Consider the following 13,140-nt stretch of genomic DNA (forward strand, 5'->3'; position numbering starts at 1 on the left):
CCCCAAAGACACAGATGTAGTGAAAAGAAGGGCCATATGCACCCCAAAGTTCATAGCAGCAATGTCCGCAAGAGCCGAACTGTGGAAAGAGCCGAGATTCCCTTCAACAGATGAATGGATAAAGAAGATGTGGTCCATATATACAATGGAATATTACTCAGCCATCAGAAAAGATGAATACCCAACTTTTACATCAACATGGATGGGACTGGAGGAGATTATGCTAAGTGAAATAAGTCCAGCAGAGAAAGTCAATTATCATATGGTTTCACTTACTTGTGGAACATAAGGAATAACATGGAGGACATTAGGAGAAGGAAGGGAAAAATGGGCGGGGGGAATTGGAGGGAGAGATGAACAATGAGAGACTATGGACCCCGGGAAACAAACTGAGGGTTTCAGAGGGGAGGGGCGTCAGGGATGGGTAACAGGGTGATGGATACTAAGGAGGGCATGTGTTGGGATAAGCGCTGGGTGTTATAAGCAACTAATGAATCATTGAACACTACATCAAAAACTAATGATATATTATACAGTGGCTAACTGAACATAATAAAAAAAATTTAAAAATGAGTCACACAAGTAAAAAGAATAAAAAGAACTAATTTGGAGGACTCACTTTTTGACCCAAAAACTTATGACAATTTACAGTAATCAAGCAGTGTGGCACTGGCATAAGGACAAACATATGGATTAATGGAATAGAATTTAGAGTTCAGAAATAAATCCTCAGATCTGTGGCCGATTGATTTTTGACAAGACAAATGGCACTCTCGGGCTCTCTCCACTGCTGAAATAGTCTTTTCAACAAGTGGTGTTGGAGCAAAAGAATGAAGTTGGAGACATATCTCATACGATGAAAAACCTTACCTCAAAGTGGATTATAGACTGCCAAGAAGACCTGACAGTAAGTCTGTGTGAGCTTAGATTTAGGAGTGGTTTCTTGGATACAAACCCAAAGCACAAATGACAAAAAGGAAAATAGATTAATTGGACTTCATCAAAATTTACACCTTCTGTGCTCAGAGAACATCACCAAGGAAGTAAAAAGACAACCCACAGAATGGGAGAGAATATTTGCAAATTGCATATCTGACAAGGGATTTGTATCCAGGACAAGTGATTCAGGTACAACTCTTCAGAAGCACATCTTCCATCTGAGCTGTCAACGTTCGTGGTGGTTTTCCTGCATAATATTGTCCTCTGTGCTGTTAGTAGCATTGTGGGCAGCATCTACTTGTTTATGTATTTATAATATATTTATATTTTATTTTAACTCCAGTATAGTTAACATACAGTGTAATATTAGTTTCGGGTGTACATCATAGTGATTCAACACTTGTGTACATCACCTAGTGCTCAGCACAAGTGCATACCTTCATCCCCTATCCCGCCTCCTCCCACCTCCCCTCTGGTGACCATCAGCGTGTTCTCTAGAGTTAACAGTCTGTTTCCTGGCTTGTCTTTTTCTCTATCTTTTCCCCCCTTTCCCCTTTTGTTTCTTAAATTCCACATATGAGTGAAATCATATGATATTTGTCTTTCTCTGACTTATTTTGCTTAGCACAATACCCTCTGGTTCCATCTTAGTCATTGCAAATGTCAAGATTTCATTCTTATGGCTGAATAATATTCCATTGTATACATAGACCACATCTTCTTTATCCATTCATCAGTCCATGGACACTTGGGCAGCTTCCATAGCTTGTCTATTGTAAATAATGCTGCTATAAACATCGGGGTTCATGTATCCCTTTGAATTAGTGTTTTTGTATTTCTTGGGTAAATACCCAGTAGTGCAATTGCTGGATCATATGGCAGTGCTATTTTTAATTTTTTTGAGGAACCTCCATACAGTTTTCCACAGTGGCTGCTCCAGTTTGCATTCCCACCAACAGTGTAAGAGGGTTCCTCTTTCTCTGCATCCTCCCCAAAAGAAGGCTCTGCTATTCTCATAGGACTTTATTTCAACTCCCTACTGCTAATTCTGCAAGTGTTGAAGGTGTGGCTCCTACCTGGAGCCATACCAGCACACAGGAAGTTGTTTTAAGTTTACTGTAACCAAGGCACTTGTTTAATTTCCCTTTTAAGTGTATGCATGAGGTTAATACACAGAATTAGGTAAGTGTAAAATAAGTCTTTCTTTCTTTCCTTTTTTTTTTTTTTAAAGATTTTATTTATTTATTTGAGAGAGAGTGCTCGAGCATGAGCAGGAGGAATGGCAGAGGGAGAAGGAGAGGGAGCCCGGCATGGGGCTCAATCCCAGGACCCCATGATCATGACCTGAGCTGAAGGCAGATGCTTAACCGACTGAACCACCCAGATGCCCTCAAAAGAAATCTTTCAATAAGTATAACAAAAATCAGAAATAGCCAAAAAGAACTGGTAGCGATTTTTCTTTCTTAATGAGTCTTAAAGTAGGAAAGTTCCCTCTGTAGGGAGAGTCTGCGACTCCCACTTTTTGCTTTATCCAGTTCTGTATTGTTTGAATTTGTTACAAAGAACATGTTTTACTTTCCTAATTAAGATGGTCTGTTAATCTTTATAAATAATTGTTTAACTTCAATAAAGTCTCTCCATGTTTTTTTTTTAAGGGGAAGCAAACAGGAGAAATGGTGTATAGACCCAATGGGTGTCTCACCCAGGTGAGCCTGGCAGGGCAGATGAAGAGGGTAGAGGGTCCAGACAGCACAGTTTCCATCCCAAGGAGTGGGCCCTGCCACCCCACACTAGCTTCTGAAAGGGAAATCAAGGTCAAGTGCAACAAAAGTTCCCTCACAGGGTCTACAACCCAACCAGCCTTGTCAGCTCCAGCTCACAGGGCACAGCACACCAGATAGGAGCCAAGACCCCCCAAAATGCTGCCAGAGAGCAACACCCCCTCACAACGTGGGACAGTTAACAAGTAAAACACAAGTAACACAGCCGCACTTCTGCCCATGTTGCTAATAATTTGAGAGAGAAAAATGGGTTATAATTAGGTATATGGAGTGCACCTCATTTTCATATAAATAAAAGTATAGAAGGTGGTTTTTATTTTTTCATCTTTTATCCTATTTTCCATTAAACACAAAAATGCATTACTTACGTAAAGGTATAAAATTACAACCTAAAATTAAGATCTTCCCTAATATCACCAATTAGAAGACAGAATGAAAAACATCCTCTTCATTCTAAACACAAGCACACAAAAGCTCTGTGAAATACCTAGAAACAACCCTAACAGGTAGGTGGAAGGTCCCACGTGAAGGACTAATGATGAGCAGAAGGTGCAGACTGTGGAGCCTGCAGCTTTCATGGGTAAACAAAGGCAAGACATCGTGAGAGTATAAGTCTGCTCAAATTAACTCATTGACTTAATGAGTTAGTCAAATTACATCAGTAAAATTGCTAATGTATTTTTTTTAGAATTTGACAAAAATGATTCTAAAGAATAATTATCCCCTAATTTTCTACAATAAAATATATCTTTTTATAATAGGTAGTAACTTTTTCAAAATTGGTCAACTCTTTTTTTTTTCCCTCCTCTGAATTTGCCAGTTGCTTTGACAAAGTAGAGTAGAATTTAGATGTTGCATTTCCCTGTTCTGGCCCTGTGAGTTTGGCTGCTGGTGATTGAGGTACCCCTGGGGGCTGCTCAGACAAACCTGATCAGATGTGAAGAGACTTGCACCATGAGATCCAGCACTCTGCCATGGAGACACTCATCAGCACATAATTGATGCTGCCTTAGATAGATCCGGCCCCCAAACTACATCTGTAAACATAACCTGAATCCAAATCAGTGTGATCTTCTTTTTTAAAAAATTTTTATTGTTATGTTAATCACCATACATTACATCATTAGTTTTAGATGTAGTGTTCCATGATTCATTGTTTGTGCATAACACCCAGTGCTCCATGCAGAACGTGCCCTCTTTAATACCCATCACCAGGCTAACCCATCCTCCCACCCCCCCTTCCCTTCTAGAACCCTCAGTTTGTTTTTCAGAGTCCATCGTCTCTCATGGTTCATCTCCCCCTCCGATTTCCCTCCCTTCATTCTTCCCCTCCTGCTATCTTCTTCTTCTACTTTTTTTTCTTAACATATATTGCATTATTTGTTTCAGAGGTACAGATCTGAGATTCAACAGTCTTGCACAATTCACTGCGCTTACCAGAGCACATACTCTCCCCAGTGCCTATCACCCAGTCACCCCATCCCTCCCACCCCACCCCCCACTCCAGCAACCCTCAGTTTGTTTCCTGAGATTAAGAATTCATCATATCAGTGAGGTCATATGATACATGTCTTTCTCTGATTGACTTATTTCACTCAGCATAATACCCTCCAGTTCCATCCACGTCGTTGCAAATGGCAAGATCTCATTCCTTTTGATGGCTGCATAATATTCCATTGTATATATATACCACCTCTTCTTTATCCATTCATCTGTGTATGGACATCTTGGCTCTTTCCACAGTTTGGCTATTGTGGACATTGCTGCTATAAACATCGGGGTGCACGTACCCCTTCGGATCCCTACATTTGTATCTTTGGGGTAAATACCCAGTAGTGCAATTGCTGGATCGTACGGTAGCTCTATTTTCAACTTTTTGAGGAACCTCCATACTGTTTTCCAGAGTGGCTGCACCAGCTTGCATTCCCACCAACAGTGTAGGAGGGTTCCCCTTTCTCCGCATCCCCACCAACATCTGTCATTTCCTGACTTGTTAATTTTAGCCATTCTGACTGGTGTGAGGTAGTAGCTCATTGAGGTTTTGATTTTCCCTGAGGCCAAGCGATGTTGAGCACTTTTTCATGTGTCTGTTGGCCATTTGGATGTCTTCTTTGGAAAAATGTCTGTTCATGTCTTCTGCCCATTTCTTGATTGGATTCTTTGTTCTTTGGGTGTTGAGTTTGATAAGTTCTTTATAGATTTTGGATACTAGCCCTTTATCTGATATGTCATTTACAAATATCTTCTCCCATTCTGTCGGTTGTCTTTTGGTTTTGTTGACTATTTCTTTTGCTGTGCAAAAGCTTTTTATCTTGATGAAGTCCCAATAGTTCATTTTTGCCCTTGCTTCCCTTGCCTTTGGTGATGTTTCTAGGAAGAAGTTGCTGCAGCTGAGGTCGAAAAGGTGGCTGCCTGTGTTCTCTTTTAGGATTTTGATGCACTCCTATTTCACATTGAGGTCTTTCAACCATTTGGAGTCTATTTTTGTGTGTGGTGTAAGGAAATGGTCCAGTTTCATTCTTCTGCATGTGGCTGTCCAATTTTCCCAACACCATTTGTTGAAGAGACTGTCTTTTATCCATTGGACATTCTTTCCTGCCTTGTTGAAGATTAGTTGACCCTAGAGTTGAGGGTCTATTTCTGGGCTCTCTATTCTGTTCCATTGATCTATGTGTCTGTTTTTGTGCCAGTACCATACTGTCTTGATGATTACAGTTTTGTAATAGAGCTGGAAGTCCAGAATTGTGATGCCACCAACTTTGCTTTTCATTTTCAACATTCCTCTGGCTATTCGGGGTCTTTTCTGGTTCCATACAAATTTTAGGATTATTTGTTCCATTTCTTTGAAAAAAGTGGATCGTATTTTGTTGGGGATTGCATTGAATGTGTAGATTGCTCTAGGTAGCATTGACATCTTCACAATATTTGTTCTTCCAATCCATGAGCGTGGAACATTTTTCCATTTCTTTGTGTCTTCCTCCATTTCTTTCATGAGTATTTTATAGTTTTCTGAGTACAGATCCTTTGCCTCTTTCATTAGATTTATTCCTAGGTATCTTAAGGTTTTGGGTGCAATTGTAAATGGGATCGACTCCTTAATTTCTCTTTCTTCTGTCTTGTTATTGGTGTATAGGAATACCACTGACTTCTGTGCATTGATTTTATATCCTGCCACTTTACTGAATTCCTGAATGAGTTCTAGCAGTTTTGGGGTGGAGTCTTTGGGGTTTTCCACATAAAGTATCATATCATCTGCAAAGAGTGAGAGTTTGACTTCTTCTTTGCCAATTTGGATGCCTTTTGTTTCTTTTTGTTGTCTGATGGCTGTGGCTAGGACTTCCAATACTATGTTGAATAGCAGTGGTGATAGTGGACATCCCTGCTGCATTCCTGACCTTAGGGGGAAAGCTCTCGGTTTTTCCCCATTGAGAATGATATTCGCTGTAGGTTTTTCATAGATGGCTTTTATGATATTGAGGTATGTACCCTCTATCCCTATACTCTGAAGAGTTTTGATCAAGAAAGGATGCTGTACTTTGTCAAATGCTTTTTCTGCATCTATTGAGAGGATTCTATGATTCTTGTTCTTTCTTTTGTTAATGTATTGTATCATGTTGATTGATTTGCAGATGTTGAACCAACCTTGAAGCCCAGGGATAAATCCCACTTGGTCGTGGTGAATAATCCTTTTAATGTACTGTTGGATCCTATTGGCTAGTATTTTGGTGAGAATTTTTGCATCCATGTTCATTCTCCTTTTTGATGGGGTTTTTGTCTGGTTTTGGGATCAAGGTAATGCTGGCCTCATAAAACCAGTTTGGAAGTTTTCCTTCCATTTCTATTCTTTGGAACAGTTTCAGAAGAATAGGTATTAATTCTTTAAATGTTTGGTAGAATTCCCCTGGGAAGCCATCTGGGCCTGGGCTTTTGTTTGTTGGGAGATTTTTGATGACTGCTTCAATTTCCTTAGTGGTTATAGGTCTGTTCAGGTTTTCTATTTCTTCCTGGTTCAGTTTTGGTAGTTGATATATCTCTAGGAATGCATCCATTTCTTCCAGGTTATCTAATTTGCTGGCATAGAGTTGCTGATAATATGTTCTTATAATTGTTTGTATTTCTTTGGTGTTGGTTGTGATCTCTCCTCTTTCATTCATGATTTTGTTGATTTGGGTCATTTCTCTTTTCTTTTTGATAAGTGTGGCCAGGGGTTTATCAATCTTGTTAATTCTTTCAAAGAACCAGCTCCTAGTTTCATTGATCTGTTCTACTGTTTTTTTGGTTTCTATTTCACTGATCTCTGCTCTGATCTTTATTATTTCTCTTCTCCTGCTGGGTTTAGGCTTTATTTGCTGTTCTTTCTCCAGCTCCTTTAGGTGTAGGGTTAGGTTGTGTACTTGACACCTTTCTTGTTTCTTGAGACAGGCTTGTATTGCTATATACTTTCCTCTTAGGACTGCCTTTGCTGGATCCCAAAGATTTTGAATAGTTGTGTTTTCATTTTCATTGGTTTCCATGAATTTTTTTTAATTCTTCTTTAGTTTCCTGGTTGACCCATTCATTCTTTAGTAGGATGCTCTTCTGCATCTGCATCTGCATCTGTTTGAAAAAAGAAAGAAGAGGATTTAAAAGAAAAGAAAAAAAAGGGAGAATGTGATCAGGAAGGAGAGTAGAAAAAAACAATACACTAGAGATTTAGGGTATATTTTGATCTGTTAGAAGAAACTATCTCAAAATTTTAAAGAGAGACCAACTTATATATATATGCCAAAAATAAGGGTAACTACTATGAAGGGATAGAATATGACTCTAAAAATGAAAAATAAAAATGTTTTTTTAAAAAAGGGATTGATAAGATGTTGGTTGAAAAACGGAAAAGAAAAATAAGACAGTTAAAAAAAATTAACTTTGAAAGACTACAGAATCATGGTAAAAAAGCCATGAATTCTATGTGCAGTATTCCCCTAGTGCTGGAGTTCTGCCGTTCTCATTGATCGGTAAACTTGGTCTTGGCCGGCTGTTCTCGCTGATCTTCTGGGGAGGGGCCTGTTGCCGTGGTTCCCAAATGTCTCTGCCGGAGGCGGAATTGCCCCGCCCTTGCCCGGTCTGGGCCAAGTCATCTGCTCGGGTTTGCTCTCCGGGGCTTTTGTTCCCTGCGAGCGTTCCGTACAGCTTTGGAGGCGGAGAGTGAAATGGCGGCCTCCCAATCTCCGCCCCGGAGGAGCCGAGAACTCGGGGCCCCGCTCCTCAGGGAGCCCCCAGAGAAAAGCCGTCAGTCACTCCCGTCTCCCCAGTCTCCTGCCGCACTCCGTGCTCCCCCGGCCTGTGACTGCGCGTTTCTATCTCTGGCACCCGACCCCGGGCGGAGTCTTCAAACCCAGCAGATCCCTGCGGTGCACTCCCGCGTGCCTCCTCCCCGGGGAGGAAGGTGAGTCTCCCCGGATCTGCCGCTTGTTGGGTCCCTGCTGGAGGAGTAGTGGCCCGACTGTGCCACGGATCACGGTTTATGGCAACCCCGAGCTGAGAGCCCGCGCCTGGGCTCCACCTCTGCAGCCGGCTTCCCTGCTCCGTTACCTGGGAGCTCTGCCGCACTCAGGCACCCCCGGTCTTTCTGTGACCCCGAGGGTCCTGAGGCCACACTGTCCCACGAGGGTTCCACCCCTTGCTTAGCCACCGGAGTGACGTCCCTCAGCGGAGCCGACTTCTAAAAGTTCCGATTTTGTGCTCGTTGGCTCTATCACTTGCCAGAAGCGGCCAACGGAGGCCCCTCCCCTGCTGTCTATCCTCCCGAATATCGCCTCGGATTCACTTCTCTGCTCGTCCTACCTTCCAGAAAGTGGTCGCTTTTCTGTTCAGAGAGTTGTTGCTATTTTCTTCGATCTCCTGTTGAGTTTGTAGGTGTTCAGAATGGTTTGAACCCTATCCAGCTGAATTCCTGAGACCAGAGGAAATCCAGGTCTCCTACTCCTCCGCCATCTTCCAAACCAGTGTGATCTTCTGATCCAAGGGTTGGTGTGGTATTTCCCTGGATGCTGTGTTTGCTGACTTTGGTGCAAGTGCCAGCATCCAGTGTTGACAGAGCCTGAGCACCAGGATAGAGTTTCTTGGATGCAACCACTACGGGAATCAGCTTTTGAAATGATGGCCAACAGCAGCTAATAGTAAACTAATATCTTGGGCCAGAAGAAATGGCATTGGTTGGCTGGTCACCCTCCTTCCCGAGGGTGCATTATAAAAGCTTTGCCTTTCTTCAGAGCATTCTCACAAGTCAGCAGTGACCCCAAAGACACCATGGCTGCCTTGGGCATCACAGTTGCCCTGCTGGTGTGGATGGCCACCCTAATGCTTATCTCTATCTGGAAGCAGAGCTACAGCACCTGGAAACTGCCCCCTGGCCCTTTTCCACTGCCCATTATAGGGAATCTTCTTCAGTTGGATTTAAAGAATGTTCCAAAATCTTTCACCAAGGTAAGAGAAATATTGTTGGTTAGGGGAGGAGAATTCAGGGATTAGACGTAGTATGTTTGCATTCAATTTATTGTTAGACAAGTTGTTATTCAATACCAGCCTGTTATGAGTGAACTGACTTAACAGTAGCATCCAAGAGTGATATTAATGATATTTAGTTAGTGGTACAGTGTGGGCATGGAGCCCTTGAGTGGGCATTGGCTATGGCTGGCCACAGAAGCCTCTGCTTGAGCCATGGGTTAAATGCTCTGTCACTGGCTGGCTTGGTGAGACCAGTGTGTCTGGGGCTGCTGCTGTTCACCACTGCAGTGTAAGGAAGGCCATGTGTTTACACCAGATGCACACTGTAGATGCCAAAGAACAGGGTGAAAAGTGGTGTCAACCAACCTGTGTGGTACCTCCGTCTACAGTTGTTGTGAACAGTGAATGAGCTAACAAATCTAAAAACTGAATGAGTTGCTAAATCTATTACATGAGTTAATAAAAGAATGCTATAGGGCATCCAATATGTGTGGGAAATGTTTGAGGTAAGGGAGATGTTGACAGTACTTTGTGCACCATGGAGGCTGGGCTTGTGGAGGTCAGGACAGTGCTGGCTCAGGGCCCTTCTGCAGCACCCGGGTCTAGGACTTTGACTGGGGACAGCAAACAGTGGGGGTGATGGGGCAGATGTTGGCAAAGGGTCCTCATGGGAGGGACAGGAGTCAGCCCACCAAGTTAATTGTGCCCAGGAGCCCAGGTATGCTGGAACCTTGCTCCCTGCAGAAGAAAGTCTCTATGGGAAGGGTCTTCCCAAGTCAGGCTGGACAATGACTGTCTTTCCCCAGATCCATCTGTGTTGGTCAACAAGAACTTTGGGTTTTAAGCCTGGCTCACCTCCTCTCTAAGTTCCCAGTAGTCTCACTTGGCTCCTTGCTGGTCTCTGCAGCTGGCAGAGCGGTACGGACCAGTGTTCACCTTGTACCTGGGCTCCCAGTGCACTGTGGTCCTGCATGGCTACAAAGCGGTGAAGGAAGCTCTGCTTGACCACAAGAATGACCTTTCTGGCAGAGGAGAAATCTTCGCGTTCCAGTTGCATAAGGACAGAGGTGAGCCCTGCTTTTCAGAGCACCCCACCCCCATGGTGGGGTGGGAGCCAGGTCCTGAAATACCAGGGCTGATGACCACATAGCATATAGTACAACAAAACAGAAGAATAAAGAGACCCTCAACAATTCATGTGCTCAGCATACACTTTATTGAAAGCTACTATTACAGACTCGTAGCTGAAAAAACAGGACCTCCAGCACCCACACTCTGACCAGCAGTACAGATGTGTTTATAGAGAGATACCACAGAGGGAAATGCCTTGGCAGATGAGCTGTTCCTTCCTCCCACAGACCTTCCAGCCTCCTGGGGCCTCAGTCTGGGGAGCTCTTCTCACTCACAGCCTCACCTGCTTCTGGGTGTTGGTGCTCCATGCTCTGAGACCCCTCACCTAAGATCAGGCACTGACTCTCACCGGGCATCCTGTTTGTTTGTGGGGCTTAGGTCAGCTGCAGTTCACATTCTAAACCTGGAGGCCTCTGATACCCCACCTGTGCTGTTCTGAGCACAGCAACCCCAGCTCACAAAGGGACTTCCACATGGTTCCATCTTGCCAGCGCCACCTCTCTTTCTTCTGCAGCCCATGTCTCCAGAGCCCTGGGTTCCCATATCTAGAATATGCACTGTTACCTTGTATTAGGGATCTGTGGTCTGAGTGTTTATCTGAGTCTTTATCGTGTTCGCTTCAGCAGCACATATACTAAAATATCTGAGTCTTTATCTGAGTGTTGTCCAGACTCCCGACTCCAGTGCCTACCTCCTGTGTCTCCTGGGACATCCTGGAGCCCATGGGGGCACCTGCTCACAGCTCCTCCAGCTCACAGCCCTGTGAGCGTGCTGCCCACCACTGTCCGTCTCCTGACCTTGTGCACTGATTCTCTTCCACTTGCTCACTGTCGTTTTAGTGAGATTCTAAAGCAGATTAGAAATAAAGCAGTGTCCCATCTACCCTACAAAACCCAGAAGCCTCTAGTTTTTCCTGAGTTAACTTTGATGACAAATTTCTAGAAAACCTGTATCCATTTTATGCAGAAATTTTGAATTGACGTGCTTACAGTTGCATCTGCTGTTCTCATGGTGCCATCCCCTTATTCCCATCTACATTCACAAGGTCATACCCTGTCACTATCAATGGCATTTCATTTTCTTTCTTGGACATTGTGGGTTTTTACTCCTTTGGGGTTGCCAAAAACAAAGTTAACTTCCTCAGTCTTTGTCATTAACACCAGAGGAGCTTTGCGGCACCACAAGAGCAGGAGTTGTGGGGTTAAGGAGCTCCATCCTGGTTCCAGAGAGCCCTTATCTGCCACTCATGGTCCAAGTCATGGGCCCCTGAATGCAGCCAGGCAAGGGCCATATTCACATTCCATGCGTTGGACTCAAGGGGGCTTTGTCCTGTCCTGCCTGTGGCTCCCAAGTCCTATTTTCACATGTCCCATGTAGCCCAGACCCTATAAATGGGATACCTTTGATTCCCCAGGCATAATGATGCAAATGTTAATTATCAGCATAATATTGAGCACAGGGCCCATGTTAATTTCAATAAATTTCATTTCAGTGAATGTTTATGAGGCTCTGACCCAGAAGCATTACTGTCTCCATTTCAGGCTGTTTTGGTTTCCAAAGTCTTGGTTCCTCTGGGATCTTCCTCTCTGTCTCTCTGTCTCTGTCTCTCTGTCTCTCAGTCTCCCTCTTTGTCCCTCTTTGTCTCTTTGTCTCTGTCCCTCTCTCTTTCTCTGTCTCTTTGTCTCTTTGTTTATATGTCTCTCTGTCTTTGTCACTCTGTTTCTCTGTCTCTGTCTCCCCATCCCTCTGTCTCTGTCTTGTCTCTTTGTCTCTTTCTCTGTCTCTGTCACTCTGTCTCTTTGTCTCTGTCATTCTGTCTCTCTGTCTTTGTCTCAGTCTCTGTCTCTCTGTCTCCCCCTTTATCCCTCTCTTATCTCTCTGTCTCTGTCTTTGTCTTTCTCAGTCTCTGTCTCTCTGTCTCTGTCTCTCTGTCTTCTCCTTACATTTTCTGGCATCTTCCATCTTCCCCTTGCCACACAATTCTTCCCAATACTATTTTAGAATTGTCTGCCTCCTTGTCCGTCCCCCCAGTCCCCATGTCACAGCCATTTGGGAAGATCCACTGGGCATGCCCTCTTCCTGCCTTCCCTGCCAGCTTCTTGGGTCCTCAGCCCACAGCTGTGTCCTCTGACCTCCTGAGTGCACACACTCTGGTGTGTGCTTGTCTGCCCTGCATTCTGGGTCACCGCGTCTGCTGCAGGCACTGGAAGATGGAGGCTGCCCTCCTGCTGAGACCATCGTGGATCCCACAGACACACAGGAATATGGTCACATATACCCTGGGTTCCCTCCCCGGGTGCCCAGCTGTGTCCCCGACATCTACCCAGCAGGCTCCAAAGCGTCTTGCAGGAATCCAAAGCTGTGCATGCACAGACCTGATTGCAGGACCCCCAAACACCATCCTAGCTGTGTGTTTAACCTGGCAAACAGCACCTCTAAGTACGGCCCTGGGTGCTGTGTACCCTCTGAGCACTCACAACCAGTTAGGGGCCATGCTGTGAGACCACCTGTCTGTCTCTACCTCATGTTCCCTTCAGGGTGGAACTAGACCTTAGTCTGGCCTGTACTGCCGCCCTCCTCCCAGCCTCAACTCACACCTCCGGTCCCTCCTCCCCACCTCATCTCACACCTCCCGGTCCTTCCTCTCCCCTCATCTCACACCTCCTGGTCCCTCCTCCCTCCTCTTCTAACACCTCCCAGACCCTCCTCCATCCTCTTCTAACACCTCCCGGTCCCTCCTCCGCACCTCATCTCATACCTCCCGGTCCCTCCTCCCCCCTCATCTCACACCTCCGCGTCCCTC

The 13,140-nt window shown here is 44.5% G+C and overlaps 1 protein-coding gene across 1 annotated transcript in view; it reads left to right on the plus strand.

The window, feature by feature from the left end:
* The first annotated feature begins 9,003 nt into the window (after positions 1 to 9,003).
* LOC117998120 (cytochrome P450 2E1) overlaps positions 9,004 to 13,140 on the plus strand; it is a 10,626-nt gene continuing 6,489 nt past the window's right edge. Inside the window, exons 1-2 of the mRNA XM_034986732.1 lie at positions 9,004 to 9,185; positions 10,114 to 10,273. Of these exons, the coding sequence (XP_034842623.1) occupies positions 9,009 to 9,185; positions 10,114 to 10,273 (337 nt within the window). The 5' untranslated portion in view covers positions 9,004 to 9,008. The remainder of the gene's footprint in view (positions 9,186 to 10,113; positions 10,274 to 13,140) is intronic.

Source organism: Mirounga leonina, unplaced genomic scaffold (assembly GCF_011800145.1).
Source record: "Mirounga leonina isolate KUSES-001 unplaced genomic scaffold, KU_Mleo_1.0 Mir_114, whole genome shotgun sequence".
Taxonomy (NCBI): domain Eukaryota; kingdom Metazoa; phylum Chordata; class Mammalia; order Carnivora; family Phocidae; genus Mirounga; species Mirounga leonina.